This window comes from Dermacentor andersoni, chromosome 1 (genome assembly GCF_023375885.2).
Source record: "Dermacentor andersoni chromosome 1, qqDerAnde1_hic_scaffold, whole genome shotgun sequence".
Lineage (NCBI taxonomy): Eukaryota > Metazoa > Arthropoda > Arachnida > Ixodida > Ixodidae > Dermacentor > Dermacentor andersoni.
The window spans coordinates 234,588,241-234,601,282 of record NC_092814.1 but is presented as its reverse complement, the minus strand read 5'-3'; the positions used below and the strand labels follow the sequence as shown (position 1 = coordinate 234,601,282).

At 48.7% G+C, this 13,042-nt stretch overlaps 2 protein-coding genes across 4 annotated transcripts in view; one reads left to right on the top strand and one right to left on the bottom strand.

Moving 5' to 3' along the window:
- The window catches only part of LOC126547923 (large proline-rich protein BAG6), a 189,055-nt gene that overhangs the window by 105,617 nt on the left and 70,396 nt on the right, over positions 1-13,042 (bottom strand). For all 3 annotated transcript variants that reach the window (XM_050195980.3, XM_055063459.2, XM_050195979.3), the window contains exon 10: positions 9,079-9,229. In XM_050195980.3, coding sequence (XP_050051937.1) covers positions 9,079-9,229 — 151 coding nt within the window. The remainder of the gene's footprint in view (positions 1-9,078; positions 9,230-13,042) is intronic.
- Positions 106-8,148, top strand: LOC140215475 (tigger transposable element-derived protein 6-like). Its single transcript, XM_072286009.1, has 5 exons — positions 106-351; positions 3,140-3,296; positions 4,426-4,543; positions 6,642-6,783; positions 6,891-8,148. Exons 1-5 carry the CDS (start codon positions 106-108, stop codon positions 7,887-7,889), a joined length of 1,662 nt encoding a protein of 553 aa, XP_072142110.1. The 3' UTR covers positions 7,890-8,148.

Sequence of the window (13,042 nt, the reverse complement as noted above, 5' to 3'; positions counted from 1 at the left end):
GCAACTCAGGCTATCATGCGCCAAATGCAAGGTTAAGATTGGATTGCCAATTATGCAGACATCAGTAAGATCAATTATTGGGGCCCAACGCTGATGCTGGAGAACATGCTGTTTTATCTCAAAGGACTGGCAAAGGTATGGTTTGAGAACCACGAGGTGGAGATTGGAAGTTGGGACACTTTCAAAGAAAAACTTAGGCCCTTGATTGGCAAGACCATGGGTCGAAAGGCAGCCACAATGAAAGATCTATCCATCCACGCTCAGACGTCCACTGAACCATACATATCCTACATTCAGGACATCTTGGCTCTTTGCCGTAAAGTCGACAGTGACATGACGGAGTCGGACAAGGTTGGTCATGCGCTGAAGGGACCTATTACTGTGCCAAAATTTTGCGACCGTCAACGAAATTATTGATGAATGCCGGCGTTTTGAGCAGGCCAAAAGCCGATGTATTGCAAGGACATTCACTCGGCTACCGAACACTGCTCCGACGTCATCATGCAATGATGGACACGTCTCTCGTCTGCAGTCGCCGCCTCCATCGGAACTTACACGAATTGGATTGGATTGGATTGAATAACTTTAATGAAAGGTCCTGCGAGCTACGGGACGCAAGGTCCCATAGAGCGGGCTACTCCCACGTTGGGACCGGGAGTTGCAACTCCCTGGCCGCATTGTGGGCTCGCTGGACGGCCCAGAGCTGCTCCGCCAGGTCCGTGCTACGTAATGCTTCTTGTAGCCTGGCGGAGTCTTAATCCTTGTTTGCGTGGGTCCGACCACACGGCCAGAGCAAGTGATGTACGTCTAGTGTGCTATGGCAATTTTCGCAATATGATGTTTTGTATAGGTCAGTCATGTACTGATGTAGTCTGTTCTGCGTGGGGTACGTGTTTGTTTGAATCGTCCATTGGGAAATCAAAGCAATTGCTCTTTCTCTTCCCAAACCGGCCACGGTGATTTTCACGTGCCGGCCATTTCCCTGGTCCAGTCCATTGTGCGGGAGAAATTCGGCAACTCGGGTTTCACCGTCTGCACCGTTGCTCCTTCTCAGACACCGGACTTTCACCCTAGACCACTGCCTCGCCCAAGATCGCCGTCCCAGGGACAAGTTCTATCCTAGCTCTCAGAATCCAGCTGAATGGCGGACGGCAGATGATCAGCCGATTTGTTTTAACTGCCACCATATCGGTCACATCGCACGCTATTGCAACAACAGTTGGGTGTCATCGTTCACCTGGGATGACACTGCTAACCATACCGACAGCTACCACTGTTTTCAGCCCACTCAGCCATACAACAGGAATATCTATCGCTACCTCCAGTCTTTTGAGCCATACAACGTCGATGCCACCCCTACGCCGCACAGCCGCTCCCCATCGCCCCGAGGTCACCAGTCCCATTCGCAGCCAGCACGTTGTCCGTAGTCTCCTTCGCCTCTACGACGACGCCCGACATCGCCGCTCAACCTACGACAGGGAAACTAAGGGATGCAGCTCTTAGAGGTGATGCTGCATCTTCGACTTCCACCTCAAATCCTCTCCTCGTATTGCCGATACGACAAAACTTGATCGACATTGAGAGCTTAACTTTACCTGTTCCCGCACTCGTCAATACTGGGGCACAAATCTCCGTGATGAGTAATCAACTTCGTGTCCTTCTCAAGAAAGTACTTACCCCCGCAGTCATCAGAATGTGCAGAGCTCATATCACCATCACCAGTCACCATATATATGCTTTGTTTACTGTCATTGAGTAATGCCCCAACGACGTCATTCTCGAATCGTATTTTTTGTCGGCGCACGTCACTCTCATTGACTGTGCAACAGGCACCATTCAACTTGAGCTTCCTCAACTCGCTGATGTTCCACCTTCACCGTCACACCATTTATTCTCTGTCGATTACGTTCAGTTGTCAATGCAAGCCGCCACGTGTGCTGCCTTGATGACGGCATCACCAGTCCCCGATGGCGACTATGTAGTATCTCCACTAGTTGACGTGCTGTTGAGCCGAAATATTGCTGTGCCGCGTCGCACACCCTCGTGACTGTTGTGGACAACCACATCCAGCACCCGCTCCTCAACTTCAGCAACATGACCCAAGCTCTCCCACAAGGCATCTCGGTGGCCAACATGTCAGCGCTTGATGCATGCGACATCGCAGCATTAGACACTGAAACTTGTTCGTCCTTTCTCACAACCGGCCCGGCGAGTCCAGTCCCCCGACGAAATTACCAAGATGATTGCCCCTGACCTTCCAACCAGTCAAGCTGCGGAACTCCACCACCTCCTTAGCAACCTACAGGGATATCTTAGACTTCGATGACCGCCTTCTGGGTCAAACTGCTCTCGTAAGTCATCGAACACATACAGGAGATGCTATTCCTATCAGACGGTTACCATATTGTGTGTCCCATTCCGAAAGCCAGGCCATACAACACGAGGTCGATAAGCTGCTCTCCAAAGGCGTCATAGAGGCTTCTTCCAGTACGTGGGTGGCACCTGTCGTCTTGATCAAAGAAAAAAGGATGGCAGCTGGAGATTTTGCGTCAACTATTGTGCCTTAAATAAAATAACGCGCAAAGACATATCCGCCACCACGAATTGATGACACCCTTGACTGTCTTCACGGTGCAAGATACTTCTGATCTATAGACCAGCGCTCCGAGTTACTGGCAGATTTCTGTTGACGACTTGGACTGAGAAAAAGCTGCCTTTGTCACACCGGACGGCCTCTATTAGTTCAAAGTTATGCCCTTTGGACAGTGCAACGCCCCCGCAACCTTCGAACGCATGATGGACTCTCTCCGTCGTGGTTACAAATGGTCGATCTGTCTCTGCTACCTAGACGACGTCATTGTGTTTTCCCCAACGGTTGAATGTCACCTTACTTGTTTGGCGACCATTCTAGCTTTCTTTCGTAGGGCACGACTCCAGCTAAACTCCAAAAAGTGTAATTTCGGCAGACAACAAATCACTGTGCTTGGTCATCTTGTAAGTGCTACAGGTGTCCAACTTGACCCTGACAAGATTAGCGCGGTCAAGAACATCCCGATGCCCTCATCTACTAAAGATGTTTAAAGTTTTGTGGGATTATGTTCATACTTCCGCCATTTTATACGCAATTTCGCCATCACAGCCCAACCCCCTAACTGACCTTCTAAAGAAGGACATGCCCTTCTTGTGGGGCCACGAGCAAGCGGCTGCATTCACAGCGCTGACCAACTTGCTCACTTCACCTCCTATATTGGCTCGCTTCGACCCATCCGCGACTACTGAAGTTCACACAGACGCTAGTGGGCATGGAATCGGCACCGTCCTCGCTCAGCACCCGCATGGCCAAACATGTGTCAATGCATATGCCAGCAGCCTTCTCTCTACATCTGAACGCAACTACTGGGTCACAGAATTTGAGTGCGGCACATTGGTTTGGGCTATCGCAAAATTTAACTTGTATTTGTACGGCCACGCTGTCTCGCGTCTTACCGACCACCCCGCTCTTTGTTGGCTGTCATCGCTCAAGTATCCAACTGGTTGTCTTGGTCGCTGGGCTCTCAGACTACAGAAATACAGTCTACGCACATAACAATAGGCCAGCGTAAAACAGACTTTCAGATTTAACGGACCATATTTCAGCCTTAGTTTATTCTACCTATTTTATTAACACAGTGAAGTTCAGTTTTAACGGACAGCGCTACAATTAACTTTTGGCTACAGCGGACAACATTAGCGGCAATTTTCGTCAAAATCAGCCGTATAAAACACACTTTTGCTATGTCAACAAGGGCATGTTGCGATCCCATAACTTTGTGAAGTTTGTGGGATCGGTCTCCACTGGCAGAAAGTTGTTTTTTCATCCATTTTCATTTCCATTAATTTATCGTTTCTTTATTTCATTTCTTAAGGGGGGGACACGGCCATTGAAAAGCGAAAAATCGAGAAAAAGTTCATATGTGCTCTAAAGTTGCCCGTGGCTGAGACGCGAACCTGAGTTTGGGCGAAGCACGAGCTCCTCAAGGACGCGGGGGAGCCCGTGACTCCCATTGGCTGCTGCGTGCGATGACGTAGTGGTCTCCTGCATAATGCGTCCGGCTGTTGTCTGCTACGGTTCCTCCATCGCCGGCGCCCTTTGTGTGTTCCGCTTGCCATTGTCTATCTTTGCAGCCGTTCGCATATTCTCCAAGTTTCTACGGTCCTTACGAGACTGTTGTATTTAGCCTGCCGATTGTAGTGCGGTCGGCCACGATGTGCCCAAAGAAACTCAAAACGATACACGTGTTTGGTGCAAGGAAACGTTCTATGAAGCTCGCCCGCATGGCGAAGCTCGCCGCTCGCCAGCGCGCCAACGATGATCGCACCGATGGTTCCTGTGGGGGAAGCTTCTGCTTCATCTACGCAAGAGCATGGTTTCGTCGATGCTTCTAGCAACGTCACTCCTGCTCCACCGTGTGCGCCTCATCAACATCGACAGCAGCTTCCACATCCTCTCTTTCATCTGCCTCGGAAAAAAGGCCAAGAAGCGATCGCAAGAGAAGGTGGAAAGGTGACAAAAGAAAAGATTGCCCAAGGACATCTCCAGTTACGCTGCAGGGTCATTTTAGACCAATATATGTGCTCAAAACTTTCAAAGCTCATTTTCTCAAAATGACCTTTTTGGCTGGTGAGGCAGCTTGTTCCAGCCATATCTCTGTAACTGCTTATCAGATTTTCAGAAGTCTTTTTTTTTTATTGTGTATCTGAATAAATTTCTGAGGGCAAGACAAGCCCATTTTTTTTATATGTTGTGTCTGTGATTTGTGATATTTAATCAAAATTTGATTGATAAAATCTTAATCACCAGCACTAAATTCGGTGGTGTGCTAAAATTTTCCAGCAAGGAAATTTTAAAGAAGGCCTCTGTCTTGCCCTGAGATATCCATCTGGGAACCATCATAGTGAATTTCACAGTTGCAACACCTTTTGAAAATTCTCCAGGCCTGGAATGAGAAAACCATGTGCACCATTCTGACATATTGCTGTAACTTGAGAACCAGTGAACATAACTGCATAAAATATTGTAGTCCTACTAATGCTTTTGCTATGAGTTTATCCTGAAAATTTCATTAAGATATCTCAATAAACAAAAAAGTAGGTATCCGAGGGTAGCTTCCCCCCTTAAGCACAAGTAATCTCCCCTATGTTGTCCTTGGTGTCAGTGTTTGTTGGCTTCTTAGGATATGGCTAATAAAAATCGGGCCCCTTGGTTAACCCCTTTTCTTCTCGTTCATCTTTACAACAATCACAGTTTTTGAGGGTTGAACAAACTTACTGTTCACTCGTGCAAGTACGTCGGCAGCTTGCACATCGGCTAAGCGATGGATGCCGCACTCCAAACTCTCATTGAAAGGGTTCCTAATGTAACGAACTTTGTCCTTGATGGCAACACACCTCAAGGTTATGGAACTTGGAATGCAGATAACCTGTTCCTCAGATGTTGGCACTCTGGCCTTGCATCCAGTCACCCACGAATAGCAATCAAAGCATGCTGTTGCTTTCCATGAGCTGCAATGAGATCAGTGATCACGATCATTGTGGCACCCCGTGGTGGCTGCACTATCTATACTACTCAGCAGACACAGCTACCACCCACAGATGAAGGGCTTAATGGAGCAACTGAACCGAACATTTACCGAAATGTTGGCAATGTATGTGTCCGCCGACCACCAGGATTGGGACACTGCATTGCCTTTTGTGACCTTCGCATATAAAGTCGAGCCCACTTATAACGGCCCCACTTAAGACGAACGCTCGCTTATCACGAACAAGTCCGGCGTGACCGTCAAAATATACGTTTAGGCTATGGCGCTCGGTCTCAGCTACAACGAAGGCCCGCGAGCCTAGCCGATTGGCTACAGCGAACGCCTTGGTGTCGCGGACCACTTTCCACGTGGCGAGATCCGCCGACCCTGTGCTGTGCACGCTCCGAGAATTGGCTTTCCCGCGGCGTCTCGCCGGAGGCACGGAGGAGCGGCGATGCGGCGAGGGGATCGCCGCGATAACGAGAGAGAGGAAAAAAAGAAAAAGAAATGCCGGCCCAGCACGCATCAGCAACGTGAACACACAAGTCGAAAGTGACAGCTCATTCGCCACAGGACCCCACTCTCCATCGTCGACGTCAGGGCAGCGGCGAAGTTTTCCACCAATTGACAACGTAGCACGTGATCACGTGCTTTCGTACCCCCTCTTTTCCCTCCCCCCCCTTAACGCCGCGCCTCACACCTCACACGACTGCGGGACTGTCTTTTTCTTACTTGTGGTTGTGCTAGCGTTGTCGGCGTTGTTTCCTACTGGTGTGCTCCCGTGCCTATCCGAGATGGCAGATTCGCCGGCGTCTACTTCGACAGTGAAGCGAAAAGCTATGGACTTGGCCACGAAACTGTTGATCTTGAAAGACCTTTCCCAAGGCACTCAAAAACCACGAACTGGTGAAAAAGTATGGTTTGTCGAAATCGACAATATCCACGATAGAAGGACAAAATCTACAAGAGTGCCGCCACGGACTCCGCGACGAGGAAGCGCCTACGGAAAGCCACACATGCAGACGTTGAAGACACGCTTCTAAAGTGGTTCCTTGATACTCGAGCACGCAATGTTCCCATCAGCGGGCCGCTGATGTTGTCCAAAGCAAAGGACTTAGCGTTCCTCCTGGACTTCCCAGATTTTTCTCCTGGCAATGGCTGGCTCCATCGCTTCAAGCTCCGCCACGGAATTATTTTCAAGACCATCAACGGCGAATCGGCATTGGTAAGCGACAAAGACATCAACACGTGGATGTCTAAAAACTTGGCCCGTGTATCAAGTTATGCTGAAAGGGATGTGTATAACGCCGATGAAACGGCGCTATTCTATCAAATGCTGCCTGCAAAATTCACGCTATGAAGGGTGACAAATGTGCTGGCGGCAAGCACAGCAAAGTTCGCATAACTGTGCTTTTGTGCACCAACATGGATGGAAGCGATCGATGCTTGCCATTTGTCATCGGTAAATCAAAGAGGCCACGTTGCTTCCGCACGTATGTACCAGTGCATTACAGGCATAACTCGAAGTCGTGGATGACACGCGAGTTGTTCGCAGAATGGCTTATTGACTTTGACAGCAGCATGGCGAAGAAAGGGCGCAAAGTTCTTCCGATTCTCGACAACTGTACCGCCCACCATGTCCAAGCTGTCTTAACGGCAGTTGAGTTGCTTTTTCTGCCGCCAAATGTAACTTCAAAAGCGCAACCGCTGGACATGGGTGTAATACGGTCGTTTAAAGCGGCCTACAGGCGCCGTGTTGTGCAGCGGATGCTGATTGCAGTTGATCGCCCCGCTGCCAATGTGCCTCTGCAGGTCTCGCTGTACTCGGCGATAGAAATGATCAAAGCGGCGTGGATGGAAGTGACACCCGAATGCATCCGGAATTGTTTCCGCAAGGCCGGCTTCGCTGACGCACCTGAAGCAGGCATTGAAGACACTGAACAAAGCCAGCCTGACGACGACTTGTGGCGACGCGTTGTTGACGCTAACCTGGCCAGCTGCGATCTTGATTGGCAAGATTTTGCTGATGTGGACGATGCTGCTGAAGTTGCGGAGTCGTTTTGCGACGAGACCGCCGTCCGGGAAGTGCGGGCATCAAGCGACGCCGAAGCATCGGACGATGACAACGATCCGTCGGAGCCAGCACCCGTAAGCACAACCACAGCAGTGAGCCATATTGAGGCACTTAGAAATCTTGTGTATTTTAAGGCCTTGGGTGACGAACACATCGCAGCTTTGAACAAGCTTGAAACCGCCGTCATTGGGTGTGCTCTGACAAGGCAGACAACGATCACAGATTTTTTTTTCTCAATAAATTTTTGTTTTGATTGATGTCAATTTTTGTGTGTGGCCCACATACCACGAACTTCTGGATAGAACGAACGAATTCCGCGTGACGCTCGGGTTCGTTATAAGCGGGCTCAACTGTAACACGTCAAGATATGAGACCACTGGTTATTTGCCTTTCTTTCTCGTATTCACCCGAAATCCTATGTTGCCCATGAAAAACTTGGTGCCTTCTTCCGTGTGTTCCCCTACAGAGTATGCTCGAGAGGCCATTGCCCGTGCTGACCACGCACATCAAGTTGCCTGCGCTCGTTTCAGCAAGTCCCAGGTCCACCAGCAATCAAGGTACAATAGCCATCACAGGATTACCCACTTTGCCCATGGGTCCTTTGTCCTCCTCTGGTCCGCAGCACGCTGTGTCGGCCTTTCTGAAATGTTACTGTTCGCATACACGGGCACATACCGAGTGTGCCGTGAAGTGACTGACAATGTACGAAACGGCTCCACTGTCTTCGTCCCCATTGGCTCAACCCCGCACCGACATCGTACACATCGTTTGCCTGAAGCCCTATCATGTCCCAGACACTGCTTACCCTTGTGTGCAGTGAACCTTTCCTGTGCCATCAAATTTCGACTGCACTGAGTCGGTGCTTTCACTGCCAGAGGGTAACGTTACAGGCCACTTATCCTGCGTATGAAGAAGACGTTTCGTTTCATTTACAAATGCTGGCACATACCCACTAAGACGTTGCATAGCAGACGAGAAAGAGGGCGAGCTGTGCCCTGGCTCGCCATCTTTGTTTTGTGGTGCCACTCGCTGCCACTATGTAAATATTGTAGATAAACCCTTTTTCACATCTCCCTGTAATAATATTTTCCCACCAATGGCAAAATCCAATAGTGCTGACGGAAAGCTGCTTTTGGGTGCCAAAATGGACACACCATTATAGACATGGATGCCACAAATTTAGGGCACTTTCGCACTTTTTTTTTCCACCACAGCTGACCCTACTCCTAGTAACCACCATGCTTCTGGAGGATTTAGGCACTGCAGAACTTTTTTATAAGAATGTACTTATAGGGCTAAAAAATTCAGATATGCCTTTTTTTTTCAATTTCTGTTTTTGATAAGACTTCAATCTTCTCCTTCAAGCTTCCATTCAATATTGCAAGAGCAGTGGCATTAGGAGCCAAGTTTTGTCAGGCAATAGGTAGCACACAAAACAGTGCCTACCCATATTCTCTCAGTGGCCTAGTGTTGGTGTTAGGCTGTCCACTGCCCTGCTGTGTTGTACCAGAAGGCACAGAAGTAGTTGGTGCCGATGGCTGTACAGGAGCTGCTCCACCATCAGCAGCTGTAGACTGGATGGGTGACTGATGCTGACCTGCAAGTTTATCATTGTACTTTATGTTAAAAATTTTGATAGCACAAAACGAGAACATTTGATTATCCACCTTCAAAAGATGCGAACATGCCTTAAAACAGATACATAGTAGTAGCACTTTCGAACTTCCTAGGGGATCTGGGTCCTCTTCTATTGTGCAGTTTTCTATACGGCATACCTACATCCCCTTTTAGTAGAACTGTTTGTTGGTCTAAATGGTATTTGCTGAAGATATTTTCTGGCCGAAAATTAAGTCACACAAAAAAGGAAGAAACAGACGACAGCAAAGACTGCACTTCCAACCAATTTATTTTGGGTGCTGACACAGGAATAAATAGACAAACACGCATGTGCAGGCTCTTCAAACTTAGGCTATCCAGCAGTCGAAAAATCACGTCTACAATTGGTGTAGCATAACAAATGTATCCCTGATACAGCCTGAGCTTGTCTTTTTTATATAATAAGCTTCCACTAGCTCACGTGCTGTCCAATTCTTACTTCTAATGAGAATCTTAAAAGGCCCCTCACCAGGTCTGGCCACTTTGAGCTGACAAGAGCTGTGGATACAATGCGCGCTAACGATCATGTCTGCTACGTATTACATCACTATGTGCCACGGAAAGAGCTGAAATTTCAAATCGAATGTTGTTTGCCCTTCTCGTGGGCGCCGCGCTCCCAGCCAGAGAGTAAGTATATCTCATAAGTGCATCTACGTACATCGCACTGCTGCGATGTCACTCGTACTGACACATGACTTCAGAATTCTTCAAGGCAACATCTGTTATTTGTGTAACCTGTTGCTTCAATAGATGAACTAATGTTTAGAGAAATAATGAAACACAAACCAAATATCTGCGTGTTCTTATTTCACTTTGCACGGCAGCAAGAGAGATGTACTTCCGTTCTGTCTGCTTGTTCCCACGTCGTGCAGTCGCGCGCGCATACAACGAAAGTATGTCATTTTTCTACCATGCTCAAGCACGCCATTATGCTCTATGAACCGTTTGTGTCTACCTTAGTATTCGCGTTGAACTGACTTATATTGCTAGTCAGGTGTTCTCGTGCACAGCGCGCAAATTCGTGTGCTGCACGAAATGAGACAAGCGCAACAGCTCGTGTGCGATGCCGTCAGTATGCCACACAGCAAAACAGCGAGGAAAAGAAAAAGAAAGGCGGGGCTCGTGATGTATGCATCACGCGATCCTCGAGCTCTGGTATGGGAAAATGCAGGGAAGGAATTTCACTTGCAGAGGCTAGAGGGGGCAAGCGGAGAGAATGTCTCTCTTGACAGTGGCCCTCACCTCCTGAAATCATGGGTTTGAGGCACTGAAATATCTTTATCTTGGTTATTAATGAACCAATTTCGAAAATTCTCATGGCAGAATGCTCCCTAGAGGGCACGTAACAACTTCCAGTGTATACTCGAATAACAGTGGCCCCCATACCCAAAAACATGCACCCTGAATACAATAAAGCAAGACGAAAAGCACGCGCACAATATATTAGAACAATGTATGAAAATAATCCCATGTACAACACAATATACACGGACGCAGCCGCGTATTCGAACGTACACTCGAACGCCAGTGACGCCCAAAAGAACATTAGGAGGTACGCAGTGGCAATCGTCGACACGAAAGCACAGCAACAATTTACAGCCTCCATCAAGACAGGTACTCCGGCGGCTGCCGAAACTTTCGCCGTGGCAATGGCCCTCGCTCAAGTGGAACGCACGCAAAAGAGCATCATTATAATAACAGACTCACAAGAAGCATGTCGCCTTTTCCTCAGAGGCCACGTGACCAAAACATGTCACTCAATATTACCGACGAAATTCGCCCATCATCACCGGATCCTATGGTGTCCAGGTCATAAAGGCCTTGAGGGGAACGAACTGGCCGATTCGCTAGCCCGAGGTATTATTAACCGGGCCGACTCGACTGGGACGGTCCCAGGTAGCCACTGTAATGACCCCAATCCAACGAATGCCCGGGAGATTCTCGCTCATCAGCGTGCAACCAGAAAAAATACCCTCCTCCTCACCCCCAACTCTGTGGAGAGGAAGCCGCCAGGTGGTGCAAAATTCAGACTGGGGTATTCCCCCACCTTAAATTACAGAATGTCATGTTCCCCACTCGCTACAGGCCCGACTGCCCGTGGTGCGGAGGCATACCAACACTACAACACATTACTTGGGATTGTGAATCACACCCGTTTGATAAAACACACCACACAATGGAGCAATGGGAGGTACAGCTAACCAGCTCAGACCTGGCGGGACAACAGTCCTTCAGAAAACAGGTCAAGTGGGCGGCCAAGGCCAGCGGGGCCTTGGACTAAAGGGTCTCCGACCACTGCACGTAAATAGTTTAGGTCAATAAAAGTTTCTCTCTCTCTCTCTCTCTCCAGTGTATAACCGAAATTTGCTATGTGGCCTGGTGAGGGGCCCTTTAATAACTTGGAAATATCGCTGACACATGCAGGCCTTACCGTGCGATGGCAAATATGCCGCACCATCTTTCATTACATTTAGGTTATGTTCCCTGGCTTGTTCATTTATATAGCAACCGGCCTGCCTGATGTAGGACTTGCCGCACGTAAGAGGAAATTAACAGACCACCCCCGTGGCACATTTCCTGTAGGTTGTGCCATGTTTTTTGCCACCGTTTTGAAAGCCGGACTCTTCACGAGCCGTTCTCGAGTACAGTTAAACCAGCTTGACGGGTGCAGAAAAGTCAATGGGTACCCTATACTGGCCTGCCACCTTCTTGACGTTATGGGAGACCTTGTGAACATAAAGAATCGCTGCAGGTGTTACAGTTCTAGTATAGGAAATCATGAACACACACGATGCAGGCGTCTCAATAATCCAATCCAGCAACTTAAGGCAGCATGATTCCCTGACTCGGTATATTCGTGGTATATTTTGGTATATTCTGCCTGGCATATTCCTCGTTGGCGTTGCATATTCTCCGTGCACGGGCGCGGTAGTGCTGCAGATGTTACGGGGTGCCTTTTCCATTGGGGGGTGCTGTTCTCGTCGTGAAGATTGTATTCATGAGGCTGATGTAACGTGCAGCTTCTGCCACTGTCGGGCCTGAATCGCCTGTGCTGTCACTTTCCGTGTCGTCCTTATCACTGTCGCGAGGCGACACTTCGGCACCAACAGAGGCAACAATGGCGAAAAGTTGATCCTCGTACTCAATATCTCTTTGCGGTCGCAGCAGCGCTGCCGAGGAACTGCTTCGCATTCCAAATGCCACACACCGTAGTCAACAGTAGATCCCTATTGCGTGCCAGCGCCGACTTCTTTGTTCGATAGCATGAACGATGTCTTTTTTATTCGAGTTTCGGCATGACACGAGCCTATGTTTGTACGACGCCACAATGCTCTCTGGCACGGCGCCGAAATGATGTTGATGTTATGTAGCTTCACGCGCAAACACACGGGGCGCTTGGAGGCCATTGTTCTGATCCATGGCTCCGATTTCTGAGGCTTGTTGTTCTGCCGGGCGACCTGATAGAGACGACACACCGCCGTGTTGGCGCGACGAAAACTAGAAACACTACGTGTTAACCGATACATACGCAATAAGCTGGTACGGTTTATACGGATACAAAACGCATTATGTTCAATGGCCGCTGGGGATTTGACTTTACTACTTCTAAAGCGGAACTACTGTTTAAGTGGGTACGGTTTAACGAGGTTTTACTGTATCAATAAACTACAGTAAAATCTCATTAAACCGTACCCGCTTAAACAGTAGTTTTGTTTTAAAAGTAGTAAAGTCAAATCCCCGACTCAGCGGCCAT

Excerpts from the sequence above, each read along its gene's own strand:
- LOC140215475 (XM_072286009.1), top strand. The coding sequence starts at position 106 with ATGCTGTTTTATCTCAAAGGACTGGCAAAGGTATGGTTTGAGAACCAC. Across the intron at positions 4,544-6,641 it reads TCGCAAGAGAAGGTGGAAAG|CGGGCCGCTGATGTTGTCCA; the intron begins GTGACAAAAGAA and ends TGTTCCCATCAG. Across the intron at positions 6,784-6,890 it reads TCAACGGCGAATCGGCATTG|AATGCTGCCTGCAAAATTCA; the intron begins GTAAGCGACAAA and ends GCTATTCTATCA.